General features: G+C 41.7%; 1 protein-coding gene across 3 annotated transcripts in view; it reads left to right on the top strand.

Annotated features, from left to right (window-relative positions):
- Nucleotides 1-2,725, top strand: part of UGP2 (UDP-glucose pyrophosphorylase 2) — a 73,827-nt gene extending 71,102 nt beyond the window's left edge. For all 3 annotated transcript variants that reach the window (XM_075863140.1, XM_075863139.1, XM_075863141.1), the window contains exon 10: nt 2,343-2,725. In XM_075863140.1, coding sequence (XP_075719255.1) covers nt 2,343-2,450 — 108 coding nt within the window. In that variant the 3' untranslated portion in view covers nt 2,451-2,725. The remainder of the gene's footprint in view (nt 1-2,342) is intronic.
- Nucleotides 2,726-14,048: the final 11,323 nt, after the last annotated feature.

Below are 14,048 nucleotides of genomic sequence, written 5' to 3'. Positions count from 1 at the left end.
AATAACAATCGGGCTATTGTAAGAAAGGCTTTACATACACAACGTGACTAATTCATTACAATATTGTGCTAATTGTTTGATTCATTGGATCTTTATTGCCTATAGGCATCAAAAAAAAAAAAATCTTTATAATCTTACCAACTATTATAAGAGCAGAAAGCTAAGCGAAGACATTGTAGTTACGCCCTGGCGCCTGAGGGGAAAGGTAACAGGAGTGTTAGGCTGGGTCCAGACCTGCTGGATTTGCTGCAGATTTCAAAACCCCATCCACATTTACGCAAAAAATTCTGCACGGAAATCAGAGCATGCTGCAAGTTTTCTATTGCAGAAATGCAGCCGTTTTTCACTGTGAATTTCAACCATCGCAATGCAGAGTCTGATACCACATTAAAGGGAATGTGTCGCTAGAAATTATTTTTTTTTCTTTTTAGTTAAACAGTTAGTGTATAGGTGATACATTGTTCTAATTTTTTCACGAGTCAGGAAATATTATAAATTAGATTCTAATTTATAACATTTCCCAGCGCTGGTCACTAGATGGAGCAATTCCCAAAATTGCAGCATTGCTTGTGGTAAAGCAACCACATTGCTTTATGCTGCAAAATTTGAGAAAACACACTCGCTCTAGTGAGCTCTCAGAATCCCCCCTCCTTTATCCTGGCTAGTGCCGGGAGAAAGGAGGGGATTGAACGGTCAAACCTCCTACACTGTGTGCCGCCATTTTTTGAGCTAAAACACAGTGTAGTAGGTTAACATACAGCCGTAAACACACAGTAAACCACGTACATACACAGAAATAACTTACCTGCTCCTGCCGCCGCCGCTCCAAGTGCACAAGTCCGGAAGCCGCGACCGGAAGTAGTAATCTTACTGTCCGGCCGTGACTTCCGATCCACAAGAAAATGGCGCATGCGCCGTTCCCACACAGACGGCGTACAGCATAGTGAATGGAACGGGCCCCGTTCGCATTCACTATGGGACTGTATGTGCCGTATTCCATGTCTGTATGTGTCGTTAATCGACACATACAGAGATGGAAAAAAAAAATGGCAGCCCCCATAGGGAAGAAAAAGTGAAAAAATAAAAAAAAGTAAAACGCAAACACACAAATAAATTTTTTTTTATTTTAATAAAGCACTAAAAGCAAATTGATCTAAAAAACATTTTTTCCGTGACACTCGTCCTTTAAGATCTGCGACAAAATCCACATGTAAAGGCTTGTCCACACAACGGAATTGCTGCGTATTTTCCGTCCGGAATCGCGGACTGAAAATACGCAGCGGAATACAGCAGCAGCAAAGTGGGAGAGATTTAAGAAATGTCATCCACACGCTGCGGAAAAATTCAGTCCAGAAATTCACCTGCGGTGTGTAATTTTAGTTCCGCTGCATGTCAATTATTGCTGGTGACCTGATCGAAGAGGGGAATGCCCTTTGATCATGCCACGGTCATGGGCCATAACCATTACAGGGTTAAACCGCCAGCATTGGAGGTTCCACCAATCCCAGACATACTCAGGAGACTGTTCTAAGTACAGGAGCTGTTAGAAACAGCTCCTGTAGAGTATGAGAACTCACTCATAAGCCTTTTCTACAGCGACGCTAAAAGACCTCGCTGTTGAGGTCCGTCCGCTATGAAAAGACCATGTGCATTCGCTAAAGGGTTAGAGAAACAATCCCGGCACACATTCACCGTCTCATAGGAATTGGATAGAGAAACTACTGTCGGCGCTCAGTCTCTGAGTACTAGAGCCTGTGCAGTCACGTGGGACAACGGAAAGCATGGAACTGAGCAAATAACTCACAAATGGAGCGCCCGTTAGGAAAGCGAACTACGCTGCTGTTTACCTAATGACATTTTTTTGCTACGAGAGCTTGCCTGTTCTACTGATGGTCAAATTTAGACATTTTAATTTCTGATGTTCATTATGATCACATTTTCTGTTCCCTGACTGTCTAGGCATGTCACCCCTCAGTAATGCCATTTATTATGTTCCATGTAGGCAAGTAAGATGAGGAACACATGGTAACTGGAGTGTCAGCTGCCTTGACTGCAGCAGAGCGCACCATGGGGAGCAGGCAGTGCTTGCCACCTGTCTTTTGGATTGTCCTTCCCATGTCTACCATCTGTAGTTATGGCCACGTTCCAAGAGATCAGATCACTAATATAGCTTCATCTGGTTAGGACTAGTGACTGTTCACTGATAGAGATGATGCTATGGGCTGTGGCAATCGTATCCTCCTGTATTGTGAGAAGATTTACACCTCTAGCAGACTCATAATAGGACGGAACCAAGATCTGAGCTCGGGAACAAGTATAATAAACTCTTCCTTTCTTCTTAGGGCACAGTTATCATCATTGCAAACCACGGTGACAGGATCGACATCCCTCCTGGAGCAGTGTTAGAAAACAAAATAGTGTCTGGAAATCTTCGGATCCTGGATCACTGAGTGGCGTCTGTGCACATCCGTCATTTGACAAATGTACAGAACATACTAAGAATTGTTACCGCAGACGGCTGGTTACTGGCTGATCTGAATTCTGGTCTTCACCTTCTCTCTCCTGTCAGTATTGTAGTTGTCTGTGTTCTCCATAGTCTTTATTTAAAAAAGCCCAACTTATATTTAGAAGCAATAAATAAAATATGTAGTAATGTAATAAGAGATACACCCTGGTGATGTGCAATACCGTCCTGAATTGTGAAAAATAAAAAGGACAAATATAACCTGGTGTCTGGCTTTATTCCTTGGAGTTTGTTCTATTCCGGTTCTGTGAAATATTCAGAAAACCATTTCTGAGACAAGTGTGTGATGTTGTAAATGGTGTCATGAGTGACATTCCTCGTACATTGTGAGACATTTTTGTGCATTAGTGGACGATATGCTCGTGTGTGAAATGATTGTGATTATGTGTAATATCTGAGAACACGGCTAAAGGCCTTCAGGATAGACCATCAATATCTGATAGTTTGGGATCCGGCTCGGCACCCCCGTTAAGTGGCTCCGGCGAGCGCTGCTTCCCCTGCATTACTTGCACAGCTCCGTACCACAAAATACCGTTACATTCGCTCGATGGAACCCCGTTAACTCGATCGGTGGGGGTGCTGAGAGTGATCCCCTCTTATCAGGTATTGATGGCCCATCCTCAGGATAGACTATCAATTTTATTTCACCGGATAACCCCTTAAATTTCCTAACTTTTTTTCTGTTCCCTTCATACTTGATGTCTGACCGTAAATGGACTTTGCTTTTAATTGTTTTACCCGATCTGCTCTTTCTGCTTTTATTTTACCTGACACACTAATTTCCTTTTGTTAAACGCGTCAGCTTCTTTTATAAACACGTCCAAAAGGTAACAATGCACAGCAAGAGCTGCCAAGAATGTGAGGGCTAGAGTTCTTTACTGTGTATTTCTAGAAAATGTACTGACAGATTTTAGCACTGACCCCAGCTGGCATATTGTGCATGTTCAATGCCAAGTAGGAGTTCACATTGACAGGGCAACATTTTTTAATTATGATACTTTTATATGCGTCCTCTCTATACAGCTCTCACGTAATACAGCGCTCTGCTTTACAATCTCTTAGATAATATATATATATTTTTTCTAATTTTATAGGGTTCCGTTAAGGCCCTTTTAGGCTGGGGCTAGACATAGACTGTATGGTCAAAATGATTGCACAGGGAGATGTGCTGCCGACTAGCAAAGAGGTAGATATGCTGCCAACGTGATGGGAACATGGGTACGAACAATCGCAACGATCACTAATCGCCGTACATAACCAATCATTGCTCCTTATAAGAGGAACAAACGAGGGCCGATCGGCGCTTGTTTGCACGGCCCAAATTAAGTCATGTAAAGGGTCATTTAGCGTATGTTCACACACCGTTTACACCCCGAAAAACGGCGAAAAACTCCTGAAAAAACGGAAGCTAAACGCCTCCAAACATCTGCCCTTTGAGCGAAACACCATTTTTCCCATTGAAATCAGACTGGGCGTATTTTTTATGCAGCCATGTGAAAAAAACACCCCGTAAAAAAGTGCATGTCACTACTTGAGCCGTTTTTCATTGTAACAATAGAAAAACAGCTCCAAAAAAACGCTTAATTTTTAAAAATGGCTGAAAATCAGAGGCGGTTTTCCCTTAAACTGCTCCGTATTTTACAGCCGTTTTACTTTAGCGTCTGAACATAGCCTTACTCTTTTGCTGGTTTTCAGCAGTGGTGGGTAAAATATATTAACCCTTTAATGACTGGGCCTGGAAAGCCTGACCAGCTAAGTTTTTCCGTTTTTAACTCTGCCTTTCAGTAGCCTTGTTGTATGCGGGAGGAATTGTATTTTTTTTTTCAGTTTGGGGGTAGAAAAATAATTTATTTTTACGGCGTAAATATAGGAAAAAGCGATTCTCTGCATAATTTTCTTGTTTATTTTTTATACTGTTCACGTTTCATGCTAAATAACCTGTTAGTATCTAAATGACCGTAATAACCTGAAGAATTAATCTGTTTGGTTTTATTTAATGTAGGGGCAAAATGCAAGATAATTAATTTTTTTACTTTTTTTTTTAATCCCATTATGGGATAACTTTATTTATAACTTTATTTTTTACTTATGTATTAGCATACGCCTGTATGCTAGTGCATTATACAGTGTCCCTTTGACACGGGCTGCTGTTAGGGCAGCGCATAGTGTGCCGTAACAGCAGGAAAACTGAACAGACAGCTGTGTCGGTCCCCAGGGCTGACTGCAGAGGGATTCCCTGCTCTTTGATCACATCACCGGGTTTCCACTGACACGATCAGAGGGGAGTTCCCTTTGATCATGTCACGGACCACGGCGATCAAAGGGTTAAACAGCTGGGGTCCAAATATTTTCCGCAGGCTGAAGCTAAGTTACAGCTCCTGCTTAGAGGATGAGCGCTCACAGGAGCGCTCATCAGCCTAGTCTTTTGGCGTCGCTATAGACTAAGCACCTGCACCGCCTGCCGTCAAGACGGTGGGCGGTCTTTAGGAGTTAAGGAAGCTCAGATGTTGCCCTTTAGGCCACGTTCAGTGTTTACCTGCAGATTTTACCCTTTCCATTGTATTTCCACGCTGATCTTTTCTGCTACATGTGGATCGGCTTTTCAAAATCCCAAGTATTATACTGTAAATCTGCCACATCTGAACGGCGCCTTACTGTCAGGGTATGCTGGAAGTTGATGTTTTGCAACAGAGAACAATGTTTGACTTATATTAAGAGTTTAGATCTGTGGCCTCCGTAATTGAACTTAAATTCTAAGTTTTTCTACTTCCTAAAGCAGTGCAAAAAAGTATTCAATACATGTTACTTGGTTAAGGACATTGCATATAGGATTTTCTCCCAAGGAATGCCTGAGTAAGCACATCTTTAGTCTTTCTTAGGTGAAGTTCACATCTCGTTTTTAATGTACATCTGATGTTCACGTTTTGACCAGGACGGACCCCTAATGGTGTAGTTTGTGCATACGTTTTGTGTGCTTACGGTCTTTTTTTTTATTATGTCCTGAAAAGCATAGTCTACTCCGCTTTTCAGTACTATTCCAAAATGTACACCACACTTATGTTATTTGTAATCTTAACCCCTTTAGGATGCAGCCTGTTTTGGCCTTGTTTTTTCAAATCGGACGTGTCACTTTATGTGGTAACTCTGGAATGCTTTTACCTATCCAAGCGATTCTGAAATTGTTTTCTCGTGACATATTGTATTTTATAATGGTGGAAAAATTGTAGATAAATTCAGCTGTCAAACGACGACTCGTAAATTGACTGCCTTGGCAAATTAGTGCAGGACACTTCTTTGCAACGTAATTTGAGCCGTTCTTCATTGAAGTCAATGAAGAGCAGCTCAAGATTACGGGCGTCAAAGACGCCTCGCATAATGCGAGGAGCTTTTACGTCTGAAACGACGCAGCTGTTTTACGTCTGAAAAGACAGACTGTTTTCAGGAGAAAAGACAGTTCTCGTGTGCACATACCCGAACTGTACGCCCCCGTGCGCTAAGACACTGGCCACATGGACGTACAGTTGCGTCGTGGTGCGCCTAGGGGTTAAACCCTACGTTTGCATTCCTAACGTATTTGTCACCATATATGACTTTATAAAGTTTGATTTAGCTCAAGAACAAAAAAAGTATACGTGAATGGACACACCAGTATAAACGTATACTACAAAAAAAACATACGCGTATGTTGCAAATGCATACCCTTTTGTAACTTTAAAACCATTTACGTCGTGGTATACCACAAACGTATGCACAAAACAAGATGTGAACTGAGCCGTGTAATACGTCCAAGCAACGCGCGTGATTTTCACGCGTGTCGCACGGACTTCTATTAGTCTATGGGGCAGTGCAGACTGTCCGTGCGTAAAACTCATGTCCTATATTTCTGCGCATCACGCACCCATTGAAGTCAATGGGTGCGTGAAAATCACGCGCAGCACTTCCGTGTGACGTGCATGATTCGCGCAAGAGCAGTAAAAACTGAATGAAAACAGAAAAGCACCACGTGCTTTTCTGTTTACAAAGTGTCATAATGAAGGCGGCTGTGCGAAAATCACGCAGCCGCGCACCATATGATCATGACACACGGAGTTAAGTACCTTTTGCGCATGCAAAACGCCAAGTTTTTTGCAAAATGCACACGCTCGTGCGAATCCGGCCTTATATGAACTATCTCACCCTACATCCTTGTATTTCACCCATTTATGAGTAGGTGTTGATTGCTAAAGAATGCAGGTTATAAAAGTAGAAAAAAATACTATTAAGACATATTTAGGGTGGCTTATTTGTAAGCACTGTTTCCTTAAAGGCGTTATCGAAAAGAATATTATGTTAACTAAAGCACCAAACTAAAAAAAAAAAATTTGTACTCGTTAAAAAATAAAAATGATCCAGTGAAGTTATTACATTTATTAGTATGGCGCCACCTGGTGTTCAAAGTGCACAGTAATTTGCACATCCACCTAAGGAGCTGGTGCTGGTGGTTGAGCATGCTCAGTCACTCTCCCCACAGCCAGGTCACTATTTCACTGGAGCTTTCTGCTAGTCAGGGAAGGAGCAAAGCCTCTGCAGTAACATGGAAGTATAGATGAGTAGACCCCTTCTTCTCAGCTTGTTAGGACTGTAAATCTGGATAATAAAGGAAGAAGGGACTATACTGTCAGCTGCCAGAGGGTGAGAAGGTTTATTCAGCTTAGAGCTCTTACCCCAAAACCACGGATGAGTAGCAGCACCAAGGGGGATACATGGAAGAAAAAGATTAGATTTTTTTTTTATTTATCATGTACAATTACGTTAAAACAGCTACTTCAGGACTTTTAGTATGAAAATGATTCATAGGATAACCGCTCTAACCCATTAACAACATGTCACATACATGTACGTGACAGCTGTTAAAGTGAATGTGTCGCTAGAAAAAATTTTTTTTTTAGTTAAACAGTTAGTGTATAAATGATTAAACATTGTTCTAATTTTTTCACGAGTCAGGAAATATTATAAATTAGATTCTAATTTATAACATTTCCCTGTGCTGGTCACTAGATGGAGCAATTCCCAAAATTGGCATGTGGTAAAGCAACCACATTGCTTTATGCTGCAAAATTTGAGAAGGCACACTCGCTCTAGTGAGCTCACAGAATCCCCCCTCCTTTATCCTGGCTAGTGCCAGGAGAAAGGAGGGGATTGAATGTTCAAACCAGCCAACACTGTGTGCTGCCATTTTTTGTGCGAACACACTGTGTAGTAGGTTTACATACAGTGGTAATCACACAGTAAAACACGAACAAACAGACATAACTTACCTGCTCCTGCCGCCGCCGCTCCCTCCGGTCCGTCCGCTCCAAGTGCTTGCATTAGAACACAAGTCCGGAAGCCGTGACCGGAAGTAGTAATCTTACTGTCCGGCCGCGGCTTCCGGTCCACAAGAAAATGCGCCGGACGTCGCTCGGCCGAAGACCTTCCATTTGGACTGTGTGGGAGCGGCGCATGCGCCGTTCCCACACAGACGGCGTACAGCGTAGTGAATGGAACGGGTCCCGTTCGCATTCACTATGGGGCTGTATGTGCCGAATTCCATGTCTGTATGTGTCGTTAATCGACACAGAGATGAAAAAAAAAAATGGCAGCCCCCATAGACCAGAAAAAGTTAAAAAATAAAAAAAAGTAAAACACAAATAAATAAAACATTTTTTAATAAAACACTAAAAGCAAATTGATATAAAAAAAAAAATTTGACACCCTTCCTTTAAGTGGAAGTAGGCTCAAGGGCTCAGCGGGTGACGGCTGTGTTATACAGCAGACGCCTCACTACAACGGGCGGAATCAAAGATCACTTTGACCGTGGTATTTATGTGCTAAACGGGCGGAACAATCGCGACCGTGGCATTTAAATTGTTTATCGGGGGTGCACCCTCTAACACGCCATCGATATTGTGACGATATTGGCAGGTGAACTCTTGTCATGGCAGCCTGGGGGCCTAATGGTCTGCCATCATGTACTCCTTCTGGCAGGGCTTCAAAGGAGGCGGTCAGTCAAGATCACGATATACTTTAATACATTAGTATTGCAGTATATCATGCAAGCAAACCAACGATTGCTGGTTCAAGTCCCCTAGGGGAACTAATTATCTAATTTTAAAAAAAAAGTTAAAAAAAACTTTTTTCTCTAATGTTCCAAAAAAAAACACCTTTGCTTTAGGGAAAAGAGAAATGTTAAAAAAATTAAAACTTAACATAACTGGACTTTTATGGACACGGCAATACCAAACTGTCACAATATAGTGTTGTTTCACCCGCTCGTAAATTGCTGTTTTTTGGTCACCTTAGCTCTCCAAAAAAATGGAATAAAGTTATCAAAAAGTCACGTATCCCAAAATGGTATGGATGAAAACCACAGCTGACCCTGCAAAATTTAAGCCCTCACACCGCTACATTGATGGAAAAATAAAAACGTTATGGCTCTCAGAATATGGCAACACAAAACATTTTTATTTTTTAGCAAATCGTTTTACTTTTTTTAAAAGTAGTAAAACCTAAAAAAAAGCAAAATTTGGTATTGCCGTAATATACATGAGACAATAATTGGTACCATGAAGAACTACAACTTGTCCCGCAAAAAACAAGCCCTCATACGGCTATGTTTACTAAGAAATAAAAAAAAGTTACGGCTTTTGGAAGGCAGGGAGGAAAAAATGAAAACAGAAAAACTCAAGTTGGCCTGGTCTTTAAAGGGTTGTTTTTTTTTATTATTTAACGTTACATATGAATAAATAATAATGTTCCCCTAAAAAAAAATTTTTGCCAGTCAAATTTTATTTCAATCTAAAGTTTATTTTTGACTAAATGTGTTTCTATCACTCATCCGCATGTGGCGCTGTAATAAAAGTACAACGCTGCTTGGTGTATGTGCGCGCTCCCAATACAGATGTTATACGGCATTCATAGCAGCATCGCCCTTACGGAACGCCCCCACCGAGGGCTTCAATGATTAAAATCATATATAAAGAAACAAATAGAAGTACGTTTAGGAAGGTCCTTACAGAGACAACACAATGTCCTTGTTCCAAAACGCTCACAAAATTATCTCTATATCAGAATAGAGAGAACATGGTGGGAGCAAGTGCAGAGTGTGGTGTCTGATAAGAGGCGACTCCTATAAGAGGTATGCTGGCAAGACAGTGCGCACGTGTCGGTAATGCGCGCGCACGCTATAGAAGAGAGATGAGAAAAGGGAGAAGTGCGCAGGAACAACAGAATGACCATCACAACTAAACTAATGACATGCGCCATAGAGGAGGGCATATCTTACAAATTTATGAACTACAGAACTTTGAACGTTGAGTATAACCCTTTAAGGGGTTAAGGTGTTAAACGCTGCTGCCTTGCAGAACTGGTTTGGAATCTAAGACCACATAGACATGGAGTTTATATGTTCTGCATGGGTTTCTTCCGGGTAGTCCAGCTCTCACCAACACTTTAAAATCATATTGAAATTGTTCCCATTGTTTGTGTGCACGCCGGACAGGGCAACAAGACTGGACCCCAATAGGACGGGGACCAATGAGAGTTGGACCCTTTCATATATTATGTATTTAGTGCTATCTAGGGATCCACAACCTAAAAAGTCGTCCATAGACCATTTTCTAGACTTTTTGTAGGTCATCCAACTACAGGATACAACAGTCATCATCTACAAGACTGAAATGGAGGATAACAAGGAACAGTAGATTGAATGTACAATGCACCTGCACAGTAAATATAGAAAACATACCGTTAACTAAAAAAAAAAGTGAACGTTTACTTTGTTATATTTAGGCCCAAGATTCTGTAAAGAAGATTTCTTCATAACAGTCAGGGTCAGTTCACACGTTGCGTAAATACTGCGATTTTTGCAACTAAATTCGTTGTGGAAAATCCGCAGCATAATACAGTAGCAGCAAAGTGGCGATAAAACAAATCTCATCCACACGCTGCGTAAATAGTGAGCGGAAGAACCTTTCAGAAATTGACCTGCAGTACAGTATTTTATTCCACAGCATGTCAACTTTATTTGCGTAAACGCTGCTTATTTGTTGTGGGGTTTCCCCATTGAATTCAATGGGGAAGTAAAACCAGCAACAAATAGCAGTTGTTGCGTTTTTTTTGCGGCAGGTTCGCAATGATTTCGCCACAAAAAAATGCAACTCTGAAAAAGAAAACAAATCCCATACTTATCCCAGGAGGCCGTGCTGGACGGAGGAACACAGACTTCTGGGTGTCGTTTCATCCCATGTGACCGCTGCAGCCAATCACAGGCTGTAGCGGCAGTCACATGGGATGAAACATCATCTCAGGAGGCCGGTCTGGAGGTAGAAAAATAATTTATTTTTACGGCGTAAATATAGGAAAAAGCGATTCTCTGCATAATTTTCTTGTTTATTTTTTATACTGTTCACGTTTCATGCTAAATAACCTGTTAGTATCTAAATGACCGTAATAACCTGAAGAATTAATCTGTTTGGTTTTATTTAATGTAGGGGCAAAATGCAAGATAATTAATTTTTTTACTTTTTTTTTTAATCCCATTATGGGATAACTTTATTTATAACTTTATTTTTTACTTATGTATTAGCATACGCCTGTATGCTAGTGCATTATACAGTGTCCCTTTGACACGGGCTGCTGTTAGGGCAGCGCATAGTGTGCCGTAACAGCAGGAAAACTGAACAGACAGCTGTGTCGGTCCCCAGGGCTGACTGCAGAGGGATTCCCTGCTCTTTGATCACATCACCGGGTTTCCACTGACACGATCAGAGGGGAGTTCCCTTTGATCATGTCACGGACCACGGCGATCAAAGGGTTAAACAGCTGGGGTCCAAATATTTTCCGCAGGCTGAAGCTAAGTTACAGCTCCTGCTTAGAGGATGAGCTAATGGTGTAGTTTGTGCATACGTTTTGTGTGCTTACGGTCTTTTTTTTTATTATGTCCTGAAAAGCATAGTCTACTCCGCTTTTCAGTACTATTCCAAAATGTACACCACACTTATGTTATTTGTAATCTTAACCCCTTTAGGATGCAGCCTGTTTTGGCCTTGTTTTTTCAAATCGGACGTGTCACTTTATGTGGTAACTCTGGAATGCTTTTACCTATCCAAGCGATTCTGAAATTGTTTTCTCGTGACATATTGTATTTTATAATGGTGGAAAAATTGTAGATAAATTCAGCTGTCAAACGACGACTCGTAAATTGACTGCCTTGGCAAATTAGTGCAGGACACTTCTTTGCAACGTAATTTGAGCCGTTCTTCATTGAAGTCAATGAAGAGCAGCTCAAGATTACGGGCGTCAAAGACGCCTCGCATAATGCGAGGAGCTTTTACGTCTGAAACGACGCAGCTGTTTTACGTCTGAAAAGACAGACTGTTTTCAGGAGAAAAGACAGTTCTCGTGTGCACATACCCGAACTGTACGCCCCCGTGCGCTAAGACACTGGCCACATGGACGTACAGTTGCGTCGTGGTGCGCCTAGGGGTTAAACCCTACGTTTGCATTCCTAACGTATTTGTCACCATATATGACTTTATAAAGTTTGATTTAGCTCAAGAACAAAAAAAGTATACGTGAATGGACACACCAGTATAAACGTATACTACAAAAAAAACATACGCGTATGTTGCAAATGCATACCCTTTTGTAACTTTAAAACCATTTACGTCGTGGTATACCACAAACGTATGCACAAAACAAGATGTGAACTGAGCCGTGTAATACGTCCAAGCAACGCGCGTGATTTTCACGCGTGTCGCACGGACTTCTATTAGTCTATGGGGCAGTGCAGACTGTCCGTGCGTAAAACTCATGTCCTATATTTCTGCGCATCACGCACCCATTGAAGTCAATGGGTGCGTGAAAATCACGCGCAGCACTTCCGTGTGACGTGCATGATTCGCGCAAGAGCAGTAAAAACTGAATGAAAACAGAAAAGCACCACGTGCTTTTCTGTTTACAAAGTGTCATAATGAAGGCGGCTGTGCGAAAATCACGCAGCCGCGCACCATATGATCATGACACACGGAGTTAAGTACCTTTTGCGCATGCAAAACGCCAAGTTTTTTGCAAAATGCACACGCTCGTGCGAATCCGGCCTTATATGAACTATCTCACCCTACATCCTTGTATTTCACCCATTTATGAGTAGGTGTTGATTGCTAAAGAATGCAGGTTATAAAAGTAGAAAAAAATACTATTAAGACATATTTAGGGTGGCTTATTTGTAAGCACTGTTTCCTTAAAGGCGTTATCGAAAAGAATATTATGTTAACTAAAGCACCAAACTAAAAAAAAAAAATTTGTACTCGTTAAAAAATAAAAATGATCCAGTGAAGTTATTACATTTATTAGTATGGCGCCACCTGGTGTTCAAAGTGCACAGTAATTTGCACATCCACCTAAGGAGCTGGTGCTGGTGGTTGAGCATGCTCAGTCACTCTCCCCACAGCCAGGTCACTATTTCACTGGAGCTTTCTGCTAGTCAGGGAAGGAGCAAAGCCTCTGCAGTAACATGGAAGTATAGATGAGTAGACCCCTTCTTCTCAGCTTGTTAGGACTGTAAATCTGGATAATAAAGGAAGAAGGGACTATACTGTCAGCTGCCAGAGGGTGAGAAGGTTTATTCAGCTTAGAGCTCTTACCCCAAAACCACGGATGAGTAGCAGCACCAAGGGGGATACATGGAAGAAAAAGATTAGATTTTTTTTTTATTTATCATGTACAATTACGTTAAAACAGCTACTTCAGGACTTTTAGTATGAAAATGATTCATAGGATAACCGCTCTAACCCATTAACAACATGTCACATACATGTACGTGACAGCTGTTAAAGTGAATGTGTCGCTAGAAAAATTTTTTTTTTTAGTTAAACAGTTAGTGTATAAATGATTAAACATTGTTCTAATTTTTTCACGAGTCAGGAAATATTATAAATTAGATTCTAATTTATAACATTTCCCTGTGCTGGTCACTAGATGGAGCAATTCCCAAAATTGGCATGTGGTAAAGCAACCACATTGCTTTATGCTGCAAAATTTGAGAAGGCACACTCGCTCTAGTGAGCTCACAGAATCCCCCCTCCTTTATCCTGGCTAGTGCCAGGAGAAAGGAGGGGATTGAACGTTCAAACCAGCCAACACTGTGTGCTGCCATTTTTTGTGCGAACACACTGTGTAGTAGGTTTACATACAGTGGTAATCACACAGTAAAACACGAACAAACAGACATAACTTACCTGCTCCTGCCGCCGCCGCTCCCTCCGGTCCGTCCGCTCCAAGTGCTTGCATTAGAACACAAGTCCGGAAGCCGTGACCGGAAGTAGTAATCTTACTGTCCGGCCGCGGCTTCCGGTCCACAAGAAAATGCGCCGGACGTCGCTCGGCCGAAGACCTTCCATTTGGACTGTGTGGGAGCGGCGCATGCGCCGTTCCCACACAGACGGCGTACAGCGTAGTGAATGGAACGGGTCCCGTTCGCATTCACTATGGGGCTGTATGTGCC

This window comes from Rhinoderma darwinii, chromosome 4 (genome assembly GCF_050947455.1).
Source record: "Rhinoderma darwinii isolate aRhiDar2 chromosome 4, aRhiDar2.hap1, whole genome shotgun sequence".
Lineage (NCBI taxonomy): Eukaryota > Metazoa > Chordata > Amphibia > Anura > Rhinodermatidae > Rhinoderma > Rhinoderma darwinii.
This window is presented reverse-complemented; position numbering and strand designations above follow the sequence as displayed.